Source organism: Anarrhichthys ocellatus, unplaced genomic scaffold, assembly GCF_004355925.1.
Source record: "Anarrhichthys ocellatus isolate YVR2014 unplaced genomic scaffold, GSC_Weel_1.0 scaffold22, whole genome shotgun sequence".
Taxonomy (NCBI): domain Eukaryota; kingdom Metazoa; phylum Chordata; class Actinopteri; order Perciformes; family Anarhichadidae; genus Anarrhichthys; species Anarrhichthys ocellatus.
Genome location: NW_022280052.1, coordinates 395,305 through 416,229, shown reverse-complemented (window position 1 = coordinate 416,229; position 20,925 = coordinate 395,305). Strand labels below are relative to the sequence as shown.

The 20,925-nt window shown below is 40.9% G+C and overlaps 2 protein-coding genes across 2 annotated transcripts; one reads left to right on the top strand and one right to left on the bottom strand.

Moving 5' to 3' along the window:
• Window positions 1-391: 391 nt before the first annotated feature.
• On the bottom strand, window positions 392-5,466 carry tm4sf4 (transmembrane 4 L six family member 4). Its single transcript, XM_031859700.1, has 5 exons — window positions 5,037-5,466; window positions 3,965-4,054; window positions 2,255-2,397; window positions 1,365-1,545; window positions 392-1,054 (listed from the first exon to the last, which is right to left on the bottom strand). Exons 1-5 carry the CDS (start codon window positions 5,205-5,207, stop codon window positions 1,046-1,048), a joined length of 594 nt encoding a protein of 197 aa, XP_031715560.1. The 5' UTR covers window positions 5,208-5,466; the 3' UTR covers window positions 392-1,045.
• A 4,202-nt stretch (window positions 5,467-9,668) lies between these two features.
• On the top strand, window positions 9,669-19,998 carry LOC116390274 (glutathione hydrolase-like YwrD proenzyme). Its single transcript, XM_031859755.1, has 12 exons — window positions 9,669-9,865; window positions 10,822-10,975; window positions 11,050-11,203; window positions 12,761-12,967; window positions 14,581-14,733; window positions 14,809-14,896; window positions 15,375-15,540; window positions 16,921-17,077; window positions 17,374-17,556; window positions 17,921-18,005; window positions 18,337-18,432; window positions 18,892-19,998. Exons 1-12 carry the CDS (start codon window positions 9,766-9,768, stop codon window positions 19,035-19,037), a joined length of 1,689 nt encoding a protein of 562 aa, XP_031715615.1. The 5' UTR covers window positions 9,669-9,765; the 3' UTR covers window positions 19,038-19,998.
• The last annotated feature ends 927 nt before the right edge of the window (window positions 19,999-20,925 follow it).

Sequence of the window (20,925 nt, the reverse complement as noted above, 5' to 3'; positions counted from 1 at the left end):
TAGGCTCATAATTAGTTTTGTCTGCTATGTCATTCACAGACTTACAGAAAGATATACTTTACTAAACCCCAGACAAGTTAGTGCCTCATGAAACAATATATATATTTAAGTCTGTACACAAGAGTAGTGAAAAAAGCCCAATGGCAGTTACATCCATTCCTACATGGACTAATCAGTATAATATATTTGGCCTGTGGCACACCTACAAAAAAACACCTCCATAGCACAATTGTTTTTCATCATTGATAACAGCCATACTGAAGTATGTTGCAGAAGCATTTTTGGGATAAAAGCATTGTAATAATTGTTTTGCCTGATATCAGACAGAACGGACAACTCATTACACTCCGTTTCAGATGACTCAAACCCGGTGGAGTGGGTGGATTCAAAGGCCTGGACCCCGGCATATATTTGTCAGTGAGAAGTAAGATGTAAGTTTTATTGATGCTGTAGATACTCATAGGTTCATCTCTATGACCTTTTAACCCCTATCAGACTCGTGCTTACAACACCAAAATGCCCAGCAGGGGGCAGTCATGCAACATCTATTTTTCTAAAAGGTTGTTTTCTAACAAGTTGCTGCCTTTGTTTAGGTTTGACTGGATAAGAAAAAAAATAACATTTAAAACAATAGCTTGGTTTCATCCTGTCTTATGCTCCCATCTTCTTTGCATACCAACAATAGGATCTTTATTTACTGACTTAGCTGAAGGGGCAAACACTGATTCAAAAATATATAGCACGACGAAAATCATTAAATACAGTAGTGTTAGAAATTAATTAGAGCCAGAAATGCACATTCAGATTTAATAATAAAAAGAAACTGTCATTAATGTTTGCTAGAGAGTAAATAGAAAACCCTTTAAATTAGAGCTCTGTCATTTCACCAGTGTTGTTGATACATACAGTGTAATCGAGGAACACTTATGCAAAAACGTAGAGCTATGGCATGAAGCAAGAAACTACTGTCATCCTCTAAAAACAGAATAAATACAAGAAGCAGCCGTCTGCTGGCTCTCACAGCTGTAGGAAGTGCTCAGACGGCTCAATCACCCTGAAAGACAAACATGAACATTTTCAATACTCTCTCTTACTTAACACAAAATTGATGTTACAAAGAGAAAACTATCTATTATGTCTTCTGTGTTTCTTTCATGTCTGTGATTTTAGTGCTTTTCAGCGACTGAATGGACTATTGCTACAGTTTTACAGAAAGAAAAATAGATAATTAGTAACAACAGTACTAATAATCATAATCACCATAATAATAAAAATAAATGTTTGTAGATTTTGCTACAAATTCATCCAATTCTTCTCACAAATTGACTCAGCTGAACCCGTTTTATCTCAGACTAGATACTGACCCCGCCACAGCAGTCACCACACAGACATCCCAGCAGGCCGTTCACCACCTGCACAGCACACAGTGCAATCTGGATTAAACCCATGACCAGCAGCACAGAGAACAGAGAGAGATGCCAGGACACCACGCCGGGCGGCTCCAAACAAACTGTCGTCCAGGCAGTTTTGTTGGACAGGTAGTCACTGGAGAGGGAGCGGGAAGAAGAGACAGCAGGTTTTTATCTGTAGACAGTTTAAATTTATGAAGAACAGATTAATTAGTGAGTGAGTTCAATGTTTTACCTAGCCTGGTGTTAATGATATTTTACGTTAAAAGAGTGAACTGCAGCAGAGGTGGCACCAATGAAAATATGTTTGATTCTTAAAGTGAGCTACATTGAATGAAGTTTGGTTTATCAAGCTTTTTGTTCTTGTTCTACTGTGTTGCAAGACATCACATGCAACACTAGATTGGGGAAATGGCAAGAACCGACAAAAGACTTAATGAACAGCAGTCTGAGACCAAACCAAACCTGGAGGTGACCCCTAAAATGTGTACTTATTTGGATGTTAAAATGCTATTCTCCTTTTTTTCTCCTTTTATACCCACAACCAATCAGTTAAAGAAATAGTTTGACATTTTGGGATATATGCTTGTTCACTTTTATTGCCATGAGTGACACGAGAGGATCAATACCACTAACTATCAGCAAAAAGCAAATAAGCTTATTTCCCAAATGTCAAGCTATTCTTTCACAAAATGCTAGTCATAATCATGAAAAGAAAAATCTAAATTTGACATCATCTGAATTTTCAATGAAAGAAACCACATGCACATCTTTAGTGATTATGCAGGTAATTTAGAATAAGATTTATCCATTTTAATACTTAATTTGAGTAGTGTGTGTCTCACCCGTTTGAGAAGGGATAGTCCCATTGCATGCCTGTGATGTTAACCAGACACTCAGGTCCGTGGTTTATGGCCACAGCAGAAACTATAACTGAGTAACCAGCCCCCACAACACCCACAGCTGCAAACAGTATGGAGGTCAGCATCTAGAGAGAAAAGAAGAAGTTAATGGGAATCAATATTTTAGCAATCTCGCGTTTAACTTCTGTCACTCCATTGAAGTTGTTATCTCAGTGTGCAGAGACCAGGCTGAGGGTCACGAACCTACTGAGGTTTGTGTGTGTGTGTGTGTGTGTGGTAATCTGACAGAATTTTGTGTGCTGATTCTTTCCTGGACCCCACACACGCAAACACACCTACACATTCCTGAAGCATCGATCAGTATGTGTGTCTGAACCGCAACAATAGCAGCTATGTGTGATAAAGTCATGTGACACAGGAATTTCTTCACAATTTGGGTGTGAATGTGTTTTTGCTTTTATTGCGGTATAAATCATGGATGGTGTTTACATAGTGCCATTGTGTTTATTTTACAAATTATTAAACTTTAGTTAACAGGTGAGATACTGTAGATCCTGGTAGAATGAAATCAAGCAACACCCTGTAAGCCTTAATGCCCTATTATCTCTCTTTAATGAATTCATTCATTCATTTTTTGCTGGGCCATTCATGAGGTTCATATGTTTCTTTGTACCTATTCCTACCAAAAATAAAATAAAAAGGCACATAGATTATAAACGTTGTTTGTGGTGAAAATGGTTTTCTTTCTGGAGAAGTTACTAATCGAGGTCCTCTTGTGGCGAGCACAGCTCAGAATATTATGTATATAATACAAAGACGTAAATGTGGAGCAAATTCAAAAAAGTTGATCATTCATAAAATTCCCTCACATAAAGAATAAGCTGAATAAACCATAAACCGCCACAAAATGTTGTGCTGAAGTTTTTGTGCTGCAAATAATATTTCATATTTTCATTTTTTTATTTATTCAAATTGAACTCCAATTAATGGTAAGGCCCTAAAATAACAAGTTATTGCCATTCACATAGGTTGAAAATATACAATAGCACTTTGAAACAAGTAGGAGGACAAATAGGCAGTCCGGTCACTCCAACAAAATCAGTTTCAGCATCACAGTTGGGAAAAACAGTAGTTCTTCCTGCTGCAGGCGTCATTCTCTGGCTGACTGTATACTTGACTGGCTGTTTAAATGGATGGCTTTTGTACAGGGTCTATATAGAAAAATTACATTCTGGGTCCTTGGGTGTCACATGATTTGCACTTGCGATTGCGGCCACTACACCAACAACAGGCCGGTTTAATAGACCTTTTCCACTGAGGAAAGCAGAATTATAAAATTAATGATGGCTGAATTCCACTTAGCTGCTTCAGTTCCAGCGTTGTGATATTGTACATGATAACAATTGCAGTTGTTAAGCTGTTAGGCTAACATGTTTGAATTTATGATGTTGGCTTACTTCCTAATCCTCAGTGTTTTATTGACCTTCATGTAAATATGTGTGTGTGCGTTATTTTTTCACAAGATTTTTCCTCCCAAACTAAAACAAAACACCAGTTTCTGCAAAATTATTTTGCGATCCATATTTAATTTCATCCCGTCTTGTGAGTCTAATTTGGATCCTCGCATAACTTTGACAAGCCAGAGCAGTGAATAATAATTTCATGATGGTGAACTGTGAAATATCTCCTCACCGCAAATCTCCGCCCACAGCTTTCGTTGCCACAGCAACCGCAGCAGTCATTGTTCTTCAGACCCAGGAAGACCAGAGCCGGGAAGATCATCTGTTGCCCAAACACACCCCAAGTATACACACACACACACACACACACACACACACACACACACACACACACACACACACACACACACACACACACACACACAGATATAAAACAGTCAAGAAGATGATGAATTATTTGTTCCTCTGCTGTATGCAGGTCCAGGAGGAAATTGAACTGCCCACCATAATCATTAAGATATGAAGTAACTAGTTCCTAAACTTGCCATTTATTAACTCTGCACCAATTTTCATCAGGATTGATGCCAATAGAATAATTTGAAAGGTTCTAAAATCACAGTAGTGGTTTTAAACTGGGTCCTAGATTCTTTAAAAAGCATTCGATAATGTTCTGTTTTCTCAATATCTCTCATGTGAACTAGCAGTACAGTACGAGATACATGACTTGTACCGTAGGCCTACATTTTAGAGCTAATTGGATCTGTTACTAAATCATTTTTTTCAAAATGCAAAACATTCAATTCCATTCTTAAATGAGGATTTGCCTTTTTCTTCTTCTTTATTATAGCAAACTAAATATATTTAGGTTCTGAACTGCTGAGCAAGCAAGCAAAGCCGAGAGCAAGATCAAGCCATCACCGTTAGATCTGGAATACTAAGAATTATTATTTTTGTGCTCATTTCTGACATTTTATATAATGAATGGATTTAGGACGGAAATAAAAATAAAAATAATTGGCAGATTAATCTATGATTAAAAATAATTGTTAGTTGCGGCATTAAATTCATTTTTGTTATTTATAATCTATACTGTGTTCATGAGTCTACAGACACAGAGATAGCATCGGGATGACAAAATGCATTCCGTATCATGTGCTTAAGTTGCAATTTATTACATTTTTAAAACTTTACAAAAACATCAAAAGAAATCAGTTGTGACAAAATCATGCTGATATCACGCAGTGCACTCTATTCTGAATTTTACCGGCTATTACTGTCAAGTGTCGTAATTTCAACGTACTCACCAACACTCCGGATCCCAGAATGCCTCCACAGTACAAGACTTCGTCTGTGATGTGTTCGCTCTCCACAGCTTTTCCCCCGGGGAAGAAGAGCAGGATGTTACACAGCACGCATACAATCGACAGAGGCATCAGACTGATCCCCAAACACTTGGCAAAGCCGCCTGAACACATTTTGACACGGATGCTTCAACCTCCACTACAAGTAACGGCCCCTAAAGTGTCTCAAACCCCCACTAATGGTGGTCTTTCAATTGAATCTCAATCTGACAAAGCAAGGATGTCTTGGTTATAGAATAAAAAAATGAAAACTGCAGCTTTCCAACACCACCAGTTCTGCTAAAGCTTGGTTGTCCCTTCAAAAAGCTCTGTCCGCTTCACTGAATCTTCTCAGTGAACCTGTCTGCCTCACGTGTCCTGTTTCTTATTTGGTTTATGCTATATTTGAGCCTTTATAGCCCACACCCCGCCTCACTGCTTCACTTTTATAGCAGTCAGCTGTAATATGGCAGGATCACACACACGCATGTACAAACACACGTGCACACACTTGTGACTGCATGCAAACACACACTGTGGGAGCACCCCTGTGTGCACACTGACACACCGCTGAAGACACAGTGGTTAATGTTCTACCATGTGTTTTGTGCTCATGGAGACAGAAGAGGAAGAGACAGACAGTTGGTCGATACAGTGGAGCCCTCATGGCTAATCTGCACAACTGGTTTAGTGAGAACAAGACAGAGTTCCTCATTAGAACTGTCTAATCTGTAAAGTTCTATAACGACGTAATCATTTCTCATAAGTAATGTTTCATCACGTGTTACAGTATGTGAGAAATCTATTAGTGAAACATTATGATTCTGAGAAATTATCACATTAAAACCCCACAAAATGCCAATAATAAGGACAAATTGACGATCAGCTGACCACAAACTTGCCTGGTAATCACTTTTTTTTAACAGCTGTAACTAATCAGGTCATAGGATTCACCTGTGCATCCTGTAAACTTGAATTAACGTTGATTAAAAATAACTATCATAAAATCATTTATTTTCAGAGTTTTATAATTTGAATTGCTATTTGTGGAGTGAAAAGACAAACACATGTCATTAATCTGTGGACATTTTCACGACTTTGGATCAACAGTCATTTATTAGCTGATAACATTCGAAAGGATCCTGGCCTCTGGTCTCACTTTTTCAGGTCTCAATGATTTAATTGGTGATGATCATGTTGTTTATTTACTTTACTTTTTTAAAGTAAAAAAAATGTTCAAAAAGTGGGCTCTGACGTCATGCAAATTCAAAAAAGCCTGACTGTTTAAAACCTTACTGTGTGGCAGGATAGCCCATTAATAAGTCCAACATCACCTGAATGACCAACAGCTTCTATTCTCTCCTTATTCTTGATGCTCTAATATTTTGGCTGACAATTTGTCCAAGAATTTCTGCTCTCCATCCTAAACTTAATTATTGAAGTCTTGTTCTCAGAACTTGGATTTTAGCTTTAGGGGGGAAATGGGCATTAAGTGCAAACGCATCAATACTTGTAGTTGTGTCTGTTTGACATACTTATGGCCTGGTTTATTCCTAACATTTCACTGTGGTTGTGTTGAGTTCAGAACCTCTCCCCAGAACTATGGAAGGCGCACGTCTCACTCTCACTCCTGATATGTTTCGTCAGCAGTCGTGCCAAAAATCAGCTGGATCCGGTTTATAATCAAAAAAGTATTTAATAATTAACAGAAGCTAAGACAGTTACAAACTGAATTACTCTATCGATAGAAATATCTTTCATGAAGCAGAGACCAAACGAATTCCCCGCACAGACCAGCCGAGCTGGTTAGCTGTCCGACGGCTCCGAGTGATCTTATTATTTGTTCTGTGAAACAATGTCTCTAAGTCCGAAAGTTCAAATGTCCAGTATCAGCTTCAGTGATTGGCTGAAATCCAATAGCCCCCTCCTGGCTTCGGGCTCCGCCTCCTTCGGACTCCGCCTGCCCTCTGCTCCGATGGTCAGTCCTCCTCAGAATCAGAATCAGAATCAGAATCAGCTTTATTGGCCATGAATGCATAAGATTTGACTCCGGTTTCCACTCCGCTCTCAATATACAAACACAAATTTACAATAAACAACAAAAAAATATATATAAAGAATAAAAAAGGGCAGCAAAAAAAGTAGAACAGATGTAGGTATAAACATTTAACAGCTACAGTATATACAATATAAGTATAAATATATATCCAAAAGAAAAAGTGTACATATATATATATATATACACACACACACACACACACTCACATGTGAACATAAACCTATAAACAATGGCAATGGAATTGTGATAGTGCAAGTGGTGGTAACAGTGCAAACAGAGGTAGTGCAGTATGACTTATTTATTGTTCATGAGAGTGACGGCCAGTGGAAAGAAGCTGTTCCTGTGTCTGGTACAGAGCCCTGCAGCGCCTACCAGAGGGGAGGAGTTGGAACAGCTTGTGTCCAGGGTGTGAAGGGTCTGCAGAGATCTTTCCAGCCCGTTTCCTGACTCTGGAGGTGAACAAGTCCGGGATGGAGGGCAGGCTGGAAACAATGATCCTCTCTGCAGACCTGACAATCCGTTGGAGTCTGTTCCTGTCCTGTTTGGTGGCCGATCCAAACCACACAGTGATAGAGGAACAGAGAACAGACTGGATGATGGCTGAGTAGAACAGGATCAGCAGCTCCTGAGGCAGGTTGAACTTCCTGAGCTGGCACAGAAAGTACAACCTCTGCTGGGCCTTTTTCCAGATGGTGTTGATGTTGGGAGCCCACTTCAGGTCCTGGGAGATTGTGGATCCCAGAAACTTGAAGGTCTCCACAGCAGACACCGTGCTGTTGAGTATGGTGAGGGGGGGGCAGTGTTGGGGGGCTCCTCCTGAAGTCCACTGTCATCTCCACAGTTTTGAGCTTGTTAAGCTCCAGGTTGTTCTGACCACACCAGAGGACCAGCTGTTCAACCTCCCGTATGTACGCAGACTCATCACCGTCCCTGATGAGGCCGATGACCGTTGTGTCATCTGCGAACTTCAGGAGTTTAACAGACGGGTTCTCTGAGGTGCAGTCGTTAGTGTAGAGAGGGAGAAGAGCAGTGGGGAGAGCACACAACCCTGGGGGGCGCCAGTGCTGATAGTCCGGGTGCTGGATGTGATTTTTCCCAGCCTCACCTGCTGCGTCCTGTCAGTCAGGAAGTTTGTGATCCACTGACAGGTGGAGGCTGGCACAGTGAGCTGGGAGAGTTTGGTTTGGAGTATTGCTGGGATGATGGTGTTGAACGCTGAGCTGAAGTCCATGAACAGAACCCTTGCATATGACCCTGGGGAGTCGAGGTGTTGCAGCATGTAGTGCAGTCCCATGTTGACTGCATCATCCACCGACCTTGTTTGCACGGTAGGCAAACTGCAGGGGGTCCAGCAGGGGCCCTGTGATGTCCTTCAGATGGGTCAACACCAGTTTCTCAAAGGATTTCATGACCACAGACGTCAGGGCGACAGGCCTGTAGTCATTTAATCCTGTGATGGAGGATTTCTGATGAAGGTGCTGTACTTTATCTTACAGCGTATGGATAAGAGGATGATTCCAGTGATCAACAGAAAACACAGCAGTCCTAGACAGAACGCAGCAACCCTTAAAGGTCTGCTTCGGACGGCCGGAGGATGCTTCTCAGTACGCGGTCCTAAAGAGGCACAGAGAGCAGCTTCATTAGTTTCTAACATTCTGTTACGATGAATCATTTCAACACCCTTAAACAATTAATTCAAAGTCAAACACATATGAACTCATCTGAAGATGTTGAGTTATAGTGGACCTTTTAATCATCCTCTCCCTCTTCAGCATCTCTTCCTCCTGTGACTCTGCATTGATGATGATAATCTACAGACTTTACTTTCTTCCTGTCACGTGGTTGCTCTTTCCACTCTGTTGTAACGCTGTCATGACAAGAGTTGATGCTTCCTTAGATCTCAGAAAGAATGATGCCCAAAACAATTACATTTTAGATCCAGTTTGCTTTTCTTTTTTCCAGTAGTTTGAACTAAAGTGGCACCAAAACAGCAGCACAACACCAGATAATACTCAGAGCTTTAAAACTGAGGTCAGAATGCAAATGTTTCTTATTTCATTCAAACACGATTCAAAGATAACAACAATACGATGATTTCTTTATGATTTCTCACCTCCTCCGGGTGGCTGAGTATCAGCGCGATGGTCTCCGATAGCGTCGGCCCTCTCGTAGATGTCCACCTCCCTTTCCTCCCAATCTACTTCCTGCACATTTCTGTCGTATCTCACCTTCTTTGACAGATCGGGTTTAGCGTAAATATCCGAGGACATCTTGAGACTTGCAAACTGCAAGATGCGTCTGGTGGGTCCCCACACATGACACATATAACCTCTAACGCCTCTAACTAGCTTGCTATTCCATCATGATTCCTCTTGAATAATGGCCTGAAGATAAAATGTGAATATCAGTTAAGTACAAAAAAAACAACAGGTTTCAGCATCCATCGATGTAATCGGTCATCCGTTTCTCTGCTACCGTCCCTGTACTGTCCCCGTCCCAGTCGAGCCAAACTCAATTGATACCCGAGTAACCGATTAGAAGTTGAGAGTCCTGTCAGTAACCAGTCCGGTACGGTTTAATTGTCCCTGTTGTGTTGCCTTGTTTCTGCCAGCAGTCGCTGGTAGTTAAAGCGGGATGGATAGCGACTTGTCTTTCTCCTCTCGCCGGTCACCTGTTGTGTGTTTACACGGCTGTGTGGCATCCAGCCAGCCGCTAGCTACCAGTATAGGACTCGGTGAGTGGAAAACAATTCGCCACGATGATCTAAAGTAGGCAACAAAGTGACAATCTCCTGAATACGTTTCGGTTTTTCCACATAAGAACTAGTTAATAAAATCAGGAAGGAAACTAAGAACAAAAAACATAATTTTCACTTAAACTTGGAAAAATCTACCAAGAATTTGCTCCACATAAGGACATGCAGGCAGTTAATGTTAACGCCAGTTAACCCTGGTTAATTAAACGCTAACCTAAACCTAATGCTAGCGAATTAGCTACAAAACGGTTAGCACAACAAGTGCTATTCTGAGTTAAACCTCACTGACGAGAAGATATGGTTTTCATTCAGACCCCACACTGTATGTGACACAGTAACGTCAGTTTATAAGCATTTAGCCAAAGTCCATTACCAATTATGTTCTTGATTAATTTTGTCTGTAAAATATAAAATAATATGGTAACTGAAACAATCTCTGTGAGCCCAAAGTGACATTTTGCTGATTTCTTTCCTACAAAATGCCCAAACAAACATTCAGTAGACCGTTATATAAGATAAATTAAAGCAGCAAGTCCTCATACTGGAGATCCTGGAACTGAAGAACGCTTTGACAATTTAGCTTGAGACAATCTACTGATTGTCTAATCATTTCACCTCTTGCCAAAACTACAAATATCCTATTACTGGCAACCATCCATCTATGTTTTTGTTTATTTCTGTCAGAGTACCTCTGAGATTTGAGATACCAATGAAGATGAAGGGCATTTTATTTGTACTGCTCACAAAGCTAACATGGTACGTGGGACATCTGAACAGGAGAAATTGAGAAGCTACGTTATGTTTGTAATATGTAAAGTTACTCCACATGTGAGGTACTCAAAGTGGTAGTAAATTGTACCTGAACCATACACTGATAAGGACCTTTTAGGGTCTAGGGTTGTATTAATCACACATGGTCGTGTGTTTGTGTCCAGATATCTTGAAGCGTGGTGGTAATGCAGCAGATGCTGCGATTGCTATAGCAGCAGCACTGGTGGTAACAGAGCCGTGCAGCACCGGTCCTGGTGGAGACGCCTTCTGCTTGTTCTACAACGGAAACACCGGAGAGATCAGAGGAATTAACGGCAGGTGGAAACTCTTCTTTCGCTGCTGTTGTCTTCATAGTACAGCATGATTAACTGAGCCTCCCTCTGTGTCCTCAGTGGTCGTTCGCCCAGAGCTCAGACCCTGGACTTCCTGGAAGGACGTGGTTACACTGCGGAGGCACCTCCCTCACCTGCTGATGCCTTGAATGTCACAGTACCAGGGGCCCCTGCATGTTGGTGCGATACCGTGCAGCTGTTTGGCAGTCACAAGGTTTGGTGTGTTTGTGTATTCATCTGTGTGTGCTGTGTTCTATGCAACACCCAGGTAGCCAAAAGCCCATCGAACATAATCATTCACATGACGTAAACAACCTACATGTAAACACTGCAAAGGGAGCCTTATTGGAACACCACCAACAAACACACTTGGAAGTAGGACTTTTGACACTTGTGTCAACAGTGGTGTTGAAGGTGGGTCAAGAAGATACAAACTGGCTCTATGGATATTCCCTTTTTTGGTCAAGCAGGAGTTACTTAGCCTTTTATGGTAGGTAGGTAGGTATGTTTTTTTACAGGTCTAATAAAATGTGGGCAAGCTTTTGAACTATGGCTCCTAAACTTGAATTAATTGGAGCCACTGATCTGTTTTTTCTCTCCTGGGGGGTTGGGACTTGAACTCAGCAGACAAAAACTCCCGTGTAAACAATATACTTCAGCAATAATCATTTGAAAGCTGAAGACTCGTCTGCTTTAAATTGTACTCCTGGCAGATGAGAGCAGTCACACTGCACTTCACAAATATACAATCAGTCCATGTCTCTTGGAACTGTCTTATCTCTCAGGTCAACCTAATTTTGCAGTCTTGTTAAAAATAAAAAAAAAATAAAACTCCAAAATAAAAGACTGGTGAAAAATGTAAATGTGTAAACAAATTTTATTTGTGGGCAGGACTTCACAATAAAACTCAAAATTGACATTGTCCTCACAGGCTGGACTTGGTACCCGTGCCCGTAGTTTTAGAGCTCCTGTTTTAAAATGGATATAAAGCAGTTACATGGTCTTAAGTTGTGTGTATTTTTGCATTGCATGTCCACTCAAACTTCATTTGTCCGAGCAGAATGAATGCTTAAAGGGGACATATTATGAAAAACTAACTTTTTGTGTGCACATACATTTGGCTATCTGGAGTCCCTACCAAACCTCAAACTGTGAAATAAGACAACCAGTCAGTTTTTCTGGGCTACCTAGATTAGAAAACATGTGATTCCGTAAACCATTCAGATTTGGCTCCCCTTCCTATGTCACATGCGGGCTCATTAGAATATACCTCCCTCCATCTGAGTATCTTCCCCCACGACTTGAGAACTGCCTTTAAAAAGGTGCGCCATATTTTTCTCGCAAGCCAATTAGAGCAGACTGTGCTTTTTGGGAAGTGGGGCTTAAGGAGAAAACATACGATGAATTGTAAATAATGTCAGTGCAGCTACAATTGGATTTTGAGAACAGTTACGAGATACATGCAACACGTTCACAACTGTTTGTTTTATGCTATCAAAATGTATCTTAGGAAATTAAATATATTATTAATGTAATGGAAGTGAGTATTGTTAACATTAAGGGAATTTTGGGACATCAGAAAAGTAAATGGCACATCATCATAAAGTAACCGTGAAGGGTTTCCTCATTTGCACAGACTGAAAACCCTCAGAGGAAATTACAAACCAGTTGGTCTCCAAATATTTCTCCTCAAAACAATGACTCACACTTCCTGCTCAGCGAGGTTTCCTGTGAGGTAATAAGCGCGTGCTTCCTCTCCCTGTTTCCCTAGCTGTCCTTGCAGGAGGTGCTGAGCGGGGCGGTGGAGCTTGCAGAGGTGGGGTATCCTGTTGCAGAGGTAACGGCTCACCACTGGGCAAAATGGGTGGCTGCTCTGAGAGATGATGGGAAGGAACTAGGTGGAGACCTGCTGATCGATGGTCAGGCCCCCAAATGTGGACAAGTATTCAGAAACCCAACCCTGGCCCAGACCCTGAAGGTAAATCATTGAAACTAACAAACACACAACGCATGTTAATAGGTCATGTGAGGAGCACTGGGCCATTCTTTTCTGAACTCTGGTTATTTAGAACAGAAGGAAACAGAATACTTGTTTGCTGTTGCCTCGTCTTCCCAGAGGTTTTATTCTTTTCTAAACTTGACTTAGCCTTCTATATAGGAAGACCTTGAATGAACCCAGGGGCAGCATGGATAATTAACTCTGAAACCATTAGCGTGTTGGACTAAATATGGATGGGAAACAAGGTTGATGGAGGAAGGAATACAGGGCTGGTCAAAATATGAAGGACATGGCAAATTGCAAGGGGAGGATGGAGGGAGCCTGTATACCTGGCCATCAACAGAATCCTTCATAGCTCAATGCACTTAAAAGTAGTTTCCAGCAGATCTAAGTTAAAGTTTATTAAAATATTGGCACGCTTTCATGGTCGAAAAAGTAGAAAGCAATGCCTCTGTTTGTACCTTGTACTGTTAGCCGCTTATATCTACGGCAAACAAATATCCAATTAAAGTAGGCTTATTGGTCTGTCTGTCTGTGTCTGTCGGTCGATCCACCACTTTGATCCAGGCTGAAATATCTCAACAACTATTGGAGGGATCGCTATTACGACTGTAATAGCGACTGTGGCCAAGTGGATAGCAGGGCCGTCCTTCAATCAGAGGTGGTTCGATCCCCGGCTCCGGCTCTGCTAGTAGCATGTTGATGTGTCCTTGAGCAAGACACTTAACCCCAAAATTTCTCCCGTAGCTGTGCCTACGGTGTAGAAATAATATAGAATCTGAATTGTAAGTCGCTTTGGATAAAAGCGTCTGCTAAATGACTGTAATGTAATGTAATTTATGTAGAGAAATGGCCCCCAGAGAAAGGGAAAATTCTTTGAAACATAATTTAGATGTCGTGATGAGACGCTACAACTCGCCCCTTAAACCATTTTAAGTGAGGTGGTGCATTTTTGGACGTGCGGGGACAATGTAACATTCATAAAACCACGCTCAATTAGTAGTTTCCTGTTGGTGTGACTTCACTAGAATGATGACTGATCTCACAGTTTGTGTATTTATGTGTTTGACTGCTTGTGCATCACCAGTAAAGCATGCACTGCTCAATGCTCTTCTGTGTTACAGCATCAAACGGTCAATCAGTCTTTACTAATTCAATAATGCAGGAACACTGCCAAATACGCCCTTTATAAGTCCACACCCACACACACACACACAACCACACACAGTCACGTTCCTGAGGCAGTTAAAACAATAGCAGTGACCTCAGCCCCATTGATGGATGTTTTCCATTGCATCATAACGGTGATTCCTCAGCGATGACGGTGTGTGATACATTTTTTTTTTTGTAGAGAAAAATCACTCATTCACACTCACACACACACACACACACCATCCTGTTCATTTGCTAACATTGATTTGACCTGTAGATACTCACAATAGCGGACACGTCACCCACATATCTTTCATGTTGCATTACATGATATTTGAATGGCTGTGTTTTGTGCTGTGGTTTTAAAACATGCACATGGACAGGCAGAATAGGCTGATTGATTGAACAGTTGATTGATTGGTGGACTGATGTATTGACAGGAGCTCGGTGAGCGTGGCAAACCAGCTTTCTACCAGGGCAGAGTTGCCCAAGCCATCGTCAAAATCATCAACCAAAATGGAGGAGTCATGACCCTGGATGATCTCAGTAGCCATGACAGTGAGGTCATCACCCCCATAAGCACAGAGTACAAGGTGAGGTCAGCGAGCATCTGTCTGTATTTTTGAAAACGTGGTCAGCAGAGGGAATGACCTCCATTGTGTGTTCAGGGTGTGCGTCTGTGGGAGCCGCCTCCTAACAGTCAGGGGTTGACTGCCCTACTGCTGCTCAACATCCTGGAGAACTTCCCTCTCAAAGGTATTCACTGGCATGCTGATGTAGCAGAGATGCATTAGGACTCCATACGAGAGAATCCCACGTATAGATATCAGTCTGGCGATGTGGATGAATCAAAATTTACTTCATAGAAAAGATAAACCTTTAGCATACTCACATTATTATTCATATTATCTTGGTTTTATTAGGCTGGGATTAGATATTCCCCTCTTAAATCTCTGCCTACACAACATTTCAAAGGAGGTGAATGGAATTCCTAGCGACTTGTCCAGGGTGTACCCTGCCTCTGCACCCCTAAGGGGGTGTGGGTTCAGGTAATGATGGTTGGATGCTTCTTGTAGCTTTCCACTTGAACTGTTGACGGGATAATATCTTCAGTGAAAAAAAACTCTCCTCTACTCCTTCAAGGGGACAAAACCAAAAGTCATCATAGAATTAGATTTGCACTAATCTGTGTGTGTGTGTGTGTGTGTGTGTGTGTGTCTGGGTGGGGCTGCAGGCCATAACAGCTCTGACTACATCCATGTACTGGCGGAGGCTGTGCGCTTGGCGCTGACAGACGCTCTGCGTTACCTGGGTGACCCAGATCATGCGAGCGTCCCTCTCGAAACCTTACTGGACAAGAGCTACAGCCACCAGCGGGCGCAGCGCATCCGCATGGACAGGTGTGTGTTTCTGCGTGTGTCCGTTACCAGTACCAGTGTGTACCCGTCGTGCTCTGTTGACTTTAGATAGGGCCGTAGATTTTTACTTCCCCTCACCCGACATAAATGTTAATCCCTTCATGCCTCGGTCCTTCCTCCCCTCCTACACTGCTCCGTCACCTGTGTTGGGTGTATGTTTTGGCAACAATATGTATTTATTGGCCAGTACTGTAGACTTTGACCTCAGGTCTAAAACAAACAGACTATAAAATTATTTTTATACCGTTCATAATCTCTTAACGATCTCTTAACATGCACACACATGTACACACGTATTATTCAACCCATAAAAAAACCACCATAATTGAAATACCTGGGCGTGCACGTAGACGGTGCACAAGCCACACTGGACCCTTCTCATGTCCTGCATGAGGTGTACCAGCTTCTCCCCTCGAGAGGGGCTTGAAATAGGCCTTTTCCATACACATGGGATGGCTTAGCTGGACTTGGTTTGACTCTGAAGGTGTGTCTTTAACTGATGAAGTCTTGAGTCCATTTATGTCTCACATATACTTATATGTACTTATGAGTCACCATATATACTCGTATCATATAATGCATTAGACTGCATGCAGAGGGCTGCATCCCGTACGTACACCCCTCACACCTGGACTTTATTTAGTATCAATATCAAGTATCAACCTTAACTCAACCTTTATGATTCAACCAACCCTATATTTAATGTGAATCAGACCCATTGTCTCTCATTAATACAAACAGTAAGAAACGTATTGTCTTCACAGTCATTATGTTCACATAATAAAACAGGGAACTGGGAGAAATCAAGTGAAAGCAGGAAATTATAGATCATGTTTACATGCGCTGCAATTACCTGGTTACTGTTAAACCTGTGTTTACATGCACCCGGCATTCAGACTCCTCAGCCGACACCCGACGTTATATTTGAACCAAGGCTGTCATATGTTTTTTTTTTTTGCTCTGATAAGAACATTAGGACTGACACGCTGAGAAAACAGGTAGTGAGAAAGCACACAATTATAAAGATTATCTAAGCGATAGCCAGTGCTTCCAATGTGCAAGGTTGACAGTTACTTAGGACCTTTATTTTCCTATCAGATATATTTGATAAAAATATTATATTTGTATTCCTTGTGAAAATAAATTATCATTAAGTAGTAGCACATTGTCTTATTATTTATCTTTCAGTGCATTTTAAAACTGCATGAACATGCTAAGCAATTGAAAACACTTAAAGGAATAGAGGAAAATCCATTTATTTGCTTATTTGCAGAGAGTTGTGTGTCTGCTAAAACATGCTGCTGGTGCCAGCAGATGAAAAAAAAGTAACAACCACAATGTCTGATGTGTGTTTATCTGTAGGGCCATGGAAGAAGTGGAGCCTGGCCTGACAGCAGGAAGTGACACAGTCTATTTCTGTGTGATTGACAGTCAGGGCAACGCCTGCTCATTTGTCAACAGCACCTATATGGGCTTTGGAAGTGGGCTGGTCCCTAAGGATTGTGGATTCTCACTACAGGTGTGAGGGGTCAGAAAGAGGGTATGCCATTGTGTGCATGTGAGGTTGAGAAGGGGGTGTAACACTGAGTGGCAACATCAGGGGATTTGATGAATAGAAATAAAGAAATCATGGACCAGACCTATGAAGACATATTGCACTAGTTACATGGTAACATGGAATAAACTTCATTTCCACAGAAGTTATCCAATCTGAAAATAGAAACAATAAAACTTAAAAAAGGACATTGATAAAGTTGATTATTATGAAGTTTATCATTATAGTGTTTTCATGAAATCCCTTTTTCCCGCTCACAGAATCGCGGTGCAAACTTTTGTCTGCATCGTAACCACGTTAATGGTGTCGCTGGGGGGAAGCGGCCATTTCACACCATAATACCTGCACTTCTCACTGACTCTGCAACCACGTCACAAAAACCACGACTCCTTGCTGCACTGGGAGTGATGGGGGCATTGATGCAACCACAGGGACACGTGCAGGTACGCTGTGATCAAGAGTAGACTGAGGTGGAAAATTAATTGCAAAAAATTAGCTTTGAGATAAAGTACAATAAGTATTAAAGATATGTCCCTTACACGGTTATTAATCAGTTGTCTCTCTGTTGTTTGTGAACATTATCTTTTGATTTGTCCGTTTGCAAATAAGTTGCAATATGTTATTTAATAGTCAGACTAGATCCGGCATTTGAGAAATCAAAAATTGGAAACACAAACCATTGTGTGCAGCAGGCTAGGGTGACTTCATTACATTAAGTGACTTGAACACACCTCGCTTTAATTGTGGTTCAGTCTTATGAGATGAATGTGTTAATGAGCTACTGACTGACGTTGCCCTTGTGTTTAGGTGTTGTTGAATATGTTGGAGTTTGGGATGAATCCTCAACAAGCTCTGGACGCACCAAGAGTCTATGTACAGTATCACCACAAAAGTATATCATGTCCTCTCAAAACACACACACACACACACACAATCACACATGCAGACTCTGTCACATATAGAGAACAGTGTGATAGCATAAACATCATTTTATAATCACGTACAACAGCTCTTTCTAATTACAATCCAGCTGTCTGCCTCTCTAATCCTGGGATTAAACACCAGCCATTTATCAGCCATTATGTAGGTAGTAGGATGGTGTTTTTCTACTGAATTCACATGAGATTTATGGGAATTTTGTGAAAGAAGACAGTGTGTCCCATGCTTGTGTAAAGCACTTTTTGGAATGATAATCATACTGTGATTAAACATTCTGTGTCTAGCTGATCAGTGGTCGGTTCATTTGGAGGAAGGGGTCGGCCAGGAGGTAGCTGAGGAGCTGAGAAGACGGGGCCACAAAGTCAGCTGGCCAATCACAGGTACCTTTTGTTATTTACACAATTACTGTTGGCAGTGTCTGCGTGGTATTTTGTTTTTTACATGATAAGTATGCTACGGTTCCAGACAGTAGACCAGTTTCTCATTCGTTCATCATAAAACACAAAACTAACAAAAACAGAGGAAAAAAGGCCGTTGTGCAGGATGTCAACGAAGCAGTTATTTGTAAGAGTTTTTGCACTCAAGTCAAGTTTTTTTTGCTCCATTTTGTCTCATTGATACATATTTTATTACAAATAGGTGCTACATGTAGGAAAAGGTAATGTGTTTCATTAATTGTTATATTGATTTAACGGCCATAAACAAGACCATGACTGAAACAACTGGTGAAGCATTCTGGGCCTGAGTTAGCTGCTGCTGTCTGTAAAATGCTTCATTCTTCATGAATTCATTCAGTCATAGAAGTTTTTCCCCATTTATCTTTTTGCTCAAACACACAGGCCACATGAGGTCACAGTTTGGGCGGGGACAGATCATTACAGTGGGGGATTGGTGGAACCCATCTGTCAATCAAGCTGATCATCCATCCAGGGTGCTGTGGGCGGGATCAGACCCCAGAGCAGATGGATGTGCTCAGGGATACTAGACATAAGTGACCTTCTCTCTTCTTCCCTATAGATGTCGTATTCAAATACATTGATCACAAAGTATTCTGAAGTAAATTCTTACACATGAACTGTAGAACAGAGTTACTTTGAATATTTGCCGGTGACATAATTCACAGTTATCGCCAACGTTTTTTCTTTGGCTTCTTTTATGAAACCATTTTTATTTCCATGTAATAACTTGAGGACAACTCAGGTAATCAACACAATCGTAGCACAACACATTAAACCTTTATAAAGTGTCTCTTTCATCACATGTCTCCCCACAACCTCTTATATTCGGGCCACATTTATAAGCTAGGACGCTGTTTTGTTCGCTCTTAAATGTAGAACAACCAATCGTAAAATACGTCTTTGTGTGACATCACATACAAAAGATGCTCTTCCTCAACCCTGTCTTTTGGTTGAGATAATTATCTGTTTCAATGTCTTTACTTGGATGCTGTTGGTGTAGAAACAATATAATTACATATATAACCCTCACAAATTGAGTTTAGATAATGTAATTATGTGATGTGAATCAAGTCAATCAGTGTATCTCCGTTCAGATTTGTTTTGCATCATTTTCCTACACCTTAATAAAGTGAAGTAAATGTACTGATTTAACAGTCTGTATTGAAATGATCTGTGAAATATGATGGATATTTTTACGATTTTATGCATTTTTACAAATGACAAATAAATCAATATTTTCTGTACCTGATGAAGAGCTGATTTTGGTCCAATATGTCTTATAAGAAAAGTACAATGTTTTACCAGCAGTAGTTAATACAGTTGGGAGTCATTAGGGAATTATAATTCAGTTACAGTTTTTTTTAATTCAGCACCTAGATAAGATAGATGTGTGTGTGTATCTAACAGGTCCTAATGGAGATATTGATCAGTTGGTATGTCCAACACTTTGGTCTAGAGAGCAAGATCTCTCAGAAAAAACCTGTATGTGTGGATATTCAGGGTCTCAAAAAGATGATTTCTAAAGTCTACTGTAACGTAAAATTGTACAATTCGTACAAAACATTTGGTCTGATATTATTTGTTTGCTCTGTATATTCCCAGTGTGAATATTTAACGTTATTTGCTTATTACTCTCTGAACTTTTCTCCTGCACCACCGAGAAAAATCAGGGTCTAATGGGCACATTGCCATCAAGGACAAACCATTGCTGTTTTGGACACTTTCAAACAAAAAGATATATCACAGACTCTTATGCAGATTATTGTGACATTTGCTGAGTCAATTGTTTTTCTGGCCTTTTCCACTGTCACAACTCTCAGGACATATGATCATCATCTGGTACATGGCATGTGCATGTTTTCAAGCAGGCTAGATGGAGTTGGTGTTTTGCCTTTGTGTATGAGCTTTATCCTTGACTGAACTTCAGCTGTCGGGGAAACGCCCTGTTGCCCCTCAACATACCACACAGACTGGATAAATACAGAGGCAGACACAGACAGACAGGATACATTAAATTACAGTATATGCAGTGGCTTGGGTTGTGTGAAAAAGGATGTTAAAAAAATAAGTGCGTTGGTAAACAGCTTGCACCCTGGAGCATGCAGCCCGAGCATGATTCTACTTCAACACAAACCTCTTGATGTAGAAACATGATGTTGAACTTTGTTTCATTGTTGATCTCCTTACAGCTACCAACAGCACCTGGTACCAAATGTTCACTCCTATAACAACCCATGTGTTGTGTCACCCAAACACCCTCCGCTTTACATAATCTGTCTTAATTAACACTGGTTGAAACAGCTTGTTAAAGCAGGTCGTTAGTGGCCAGTTACAGCTTTCGGCACAGTTTATCTGGATGTTTTGCATTCCAGCTGGATTATAAAGTAGCTCACAACATGCTGGGCCCCTAAAACA

Coding starts and splice junctions, on each gene's coding strand:
- LOC116390274 (XM_031859755.1), top strand. CDS start 9,766: ATGGATAGCGACTTGTCTTTCTCCTCTCGCCGGTCACCTGTTGTGTGT. Junction 14,734..14,808: donor CCATAAGCACAGAGTACAAG/GTGAGGTCAGCG, acceptor TTGTGTGTTCAG/GGTGTGCGTCTGTGGGAGCC. Junction 18,433..18,891: donor AGTCAGCTGGCCAATCACAG/GTACCTTTTGTT, acceptor TCAAACACACAG/GCCACATGAGGTCACAGTTT.
- tm4sf4 (XM_031859700.1), bottom strand. CDS start 5,207: ATGTGTTCAGGCGGCTTTGCCAAGTGTTTGGGGATCAGTCTGATGCCT. Junction 4,055..5,036: donor TTCTGGGATCCGGAGTGTTG/GTGAGTACGTTG, acceptor TTTGGGCAACAG/ATGATCTTCCCGGCTCTGGT. Junction 2,398..3,964: donor GCTGTGGGCGGAGATTTGCG/GTGAGGAGATAT, acceptor TTTTCTCTCTAG/ATGCTGACCTCCATACTGTT.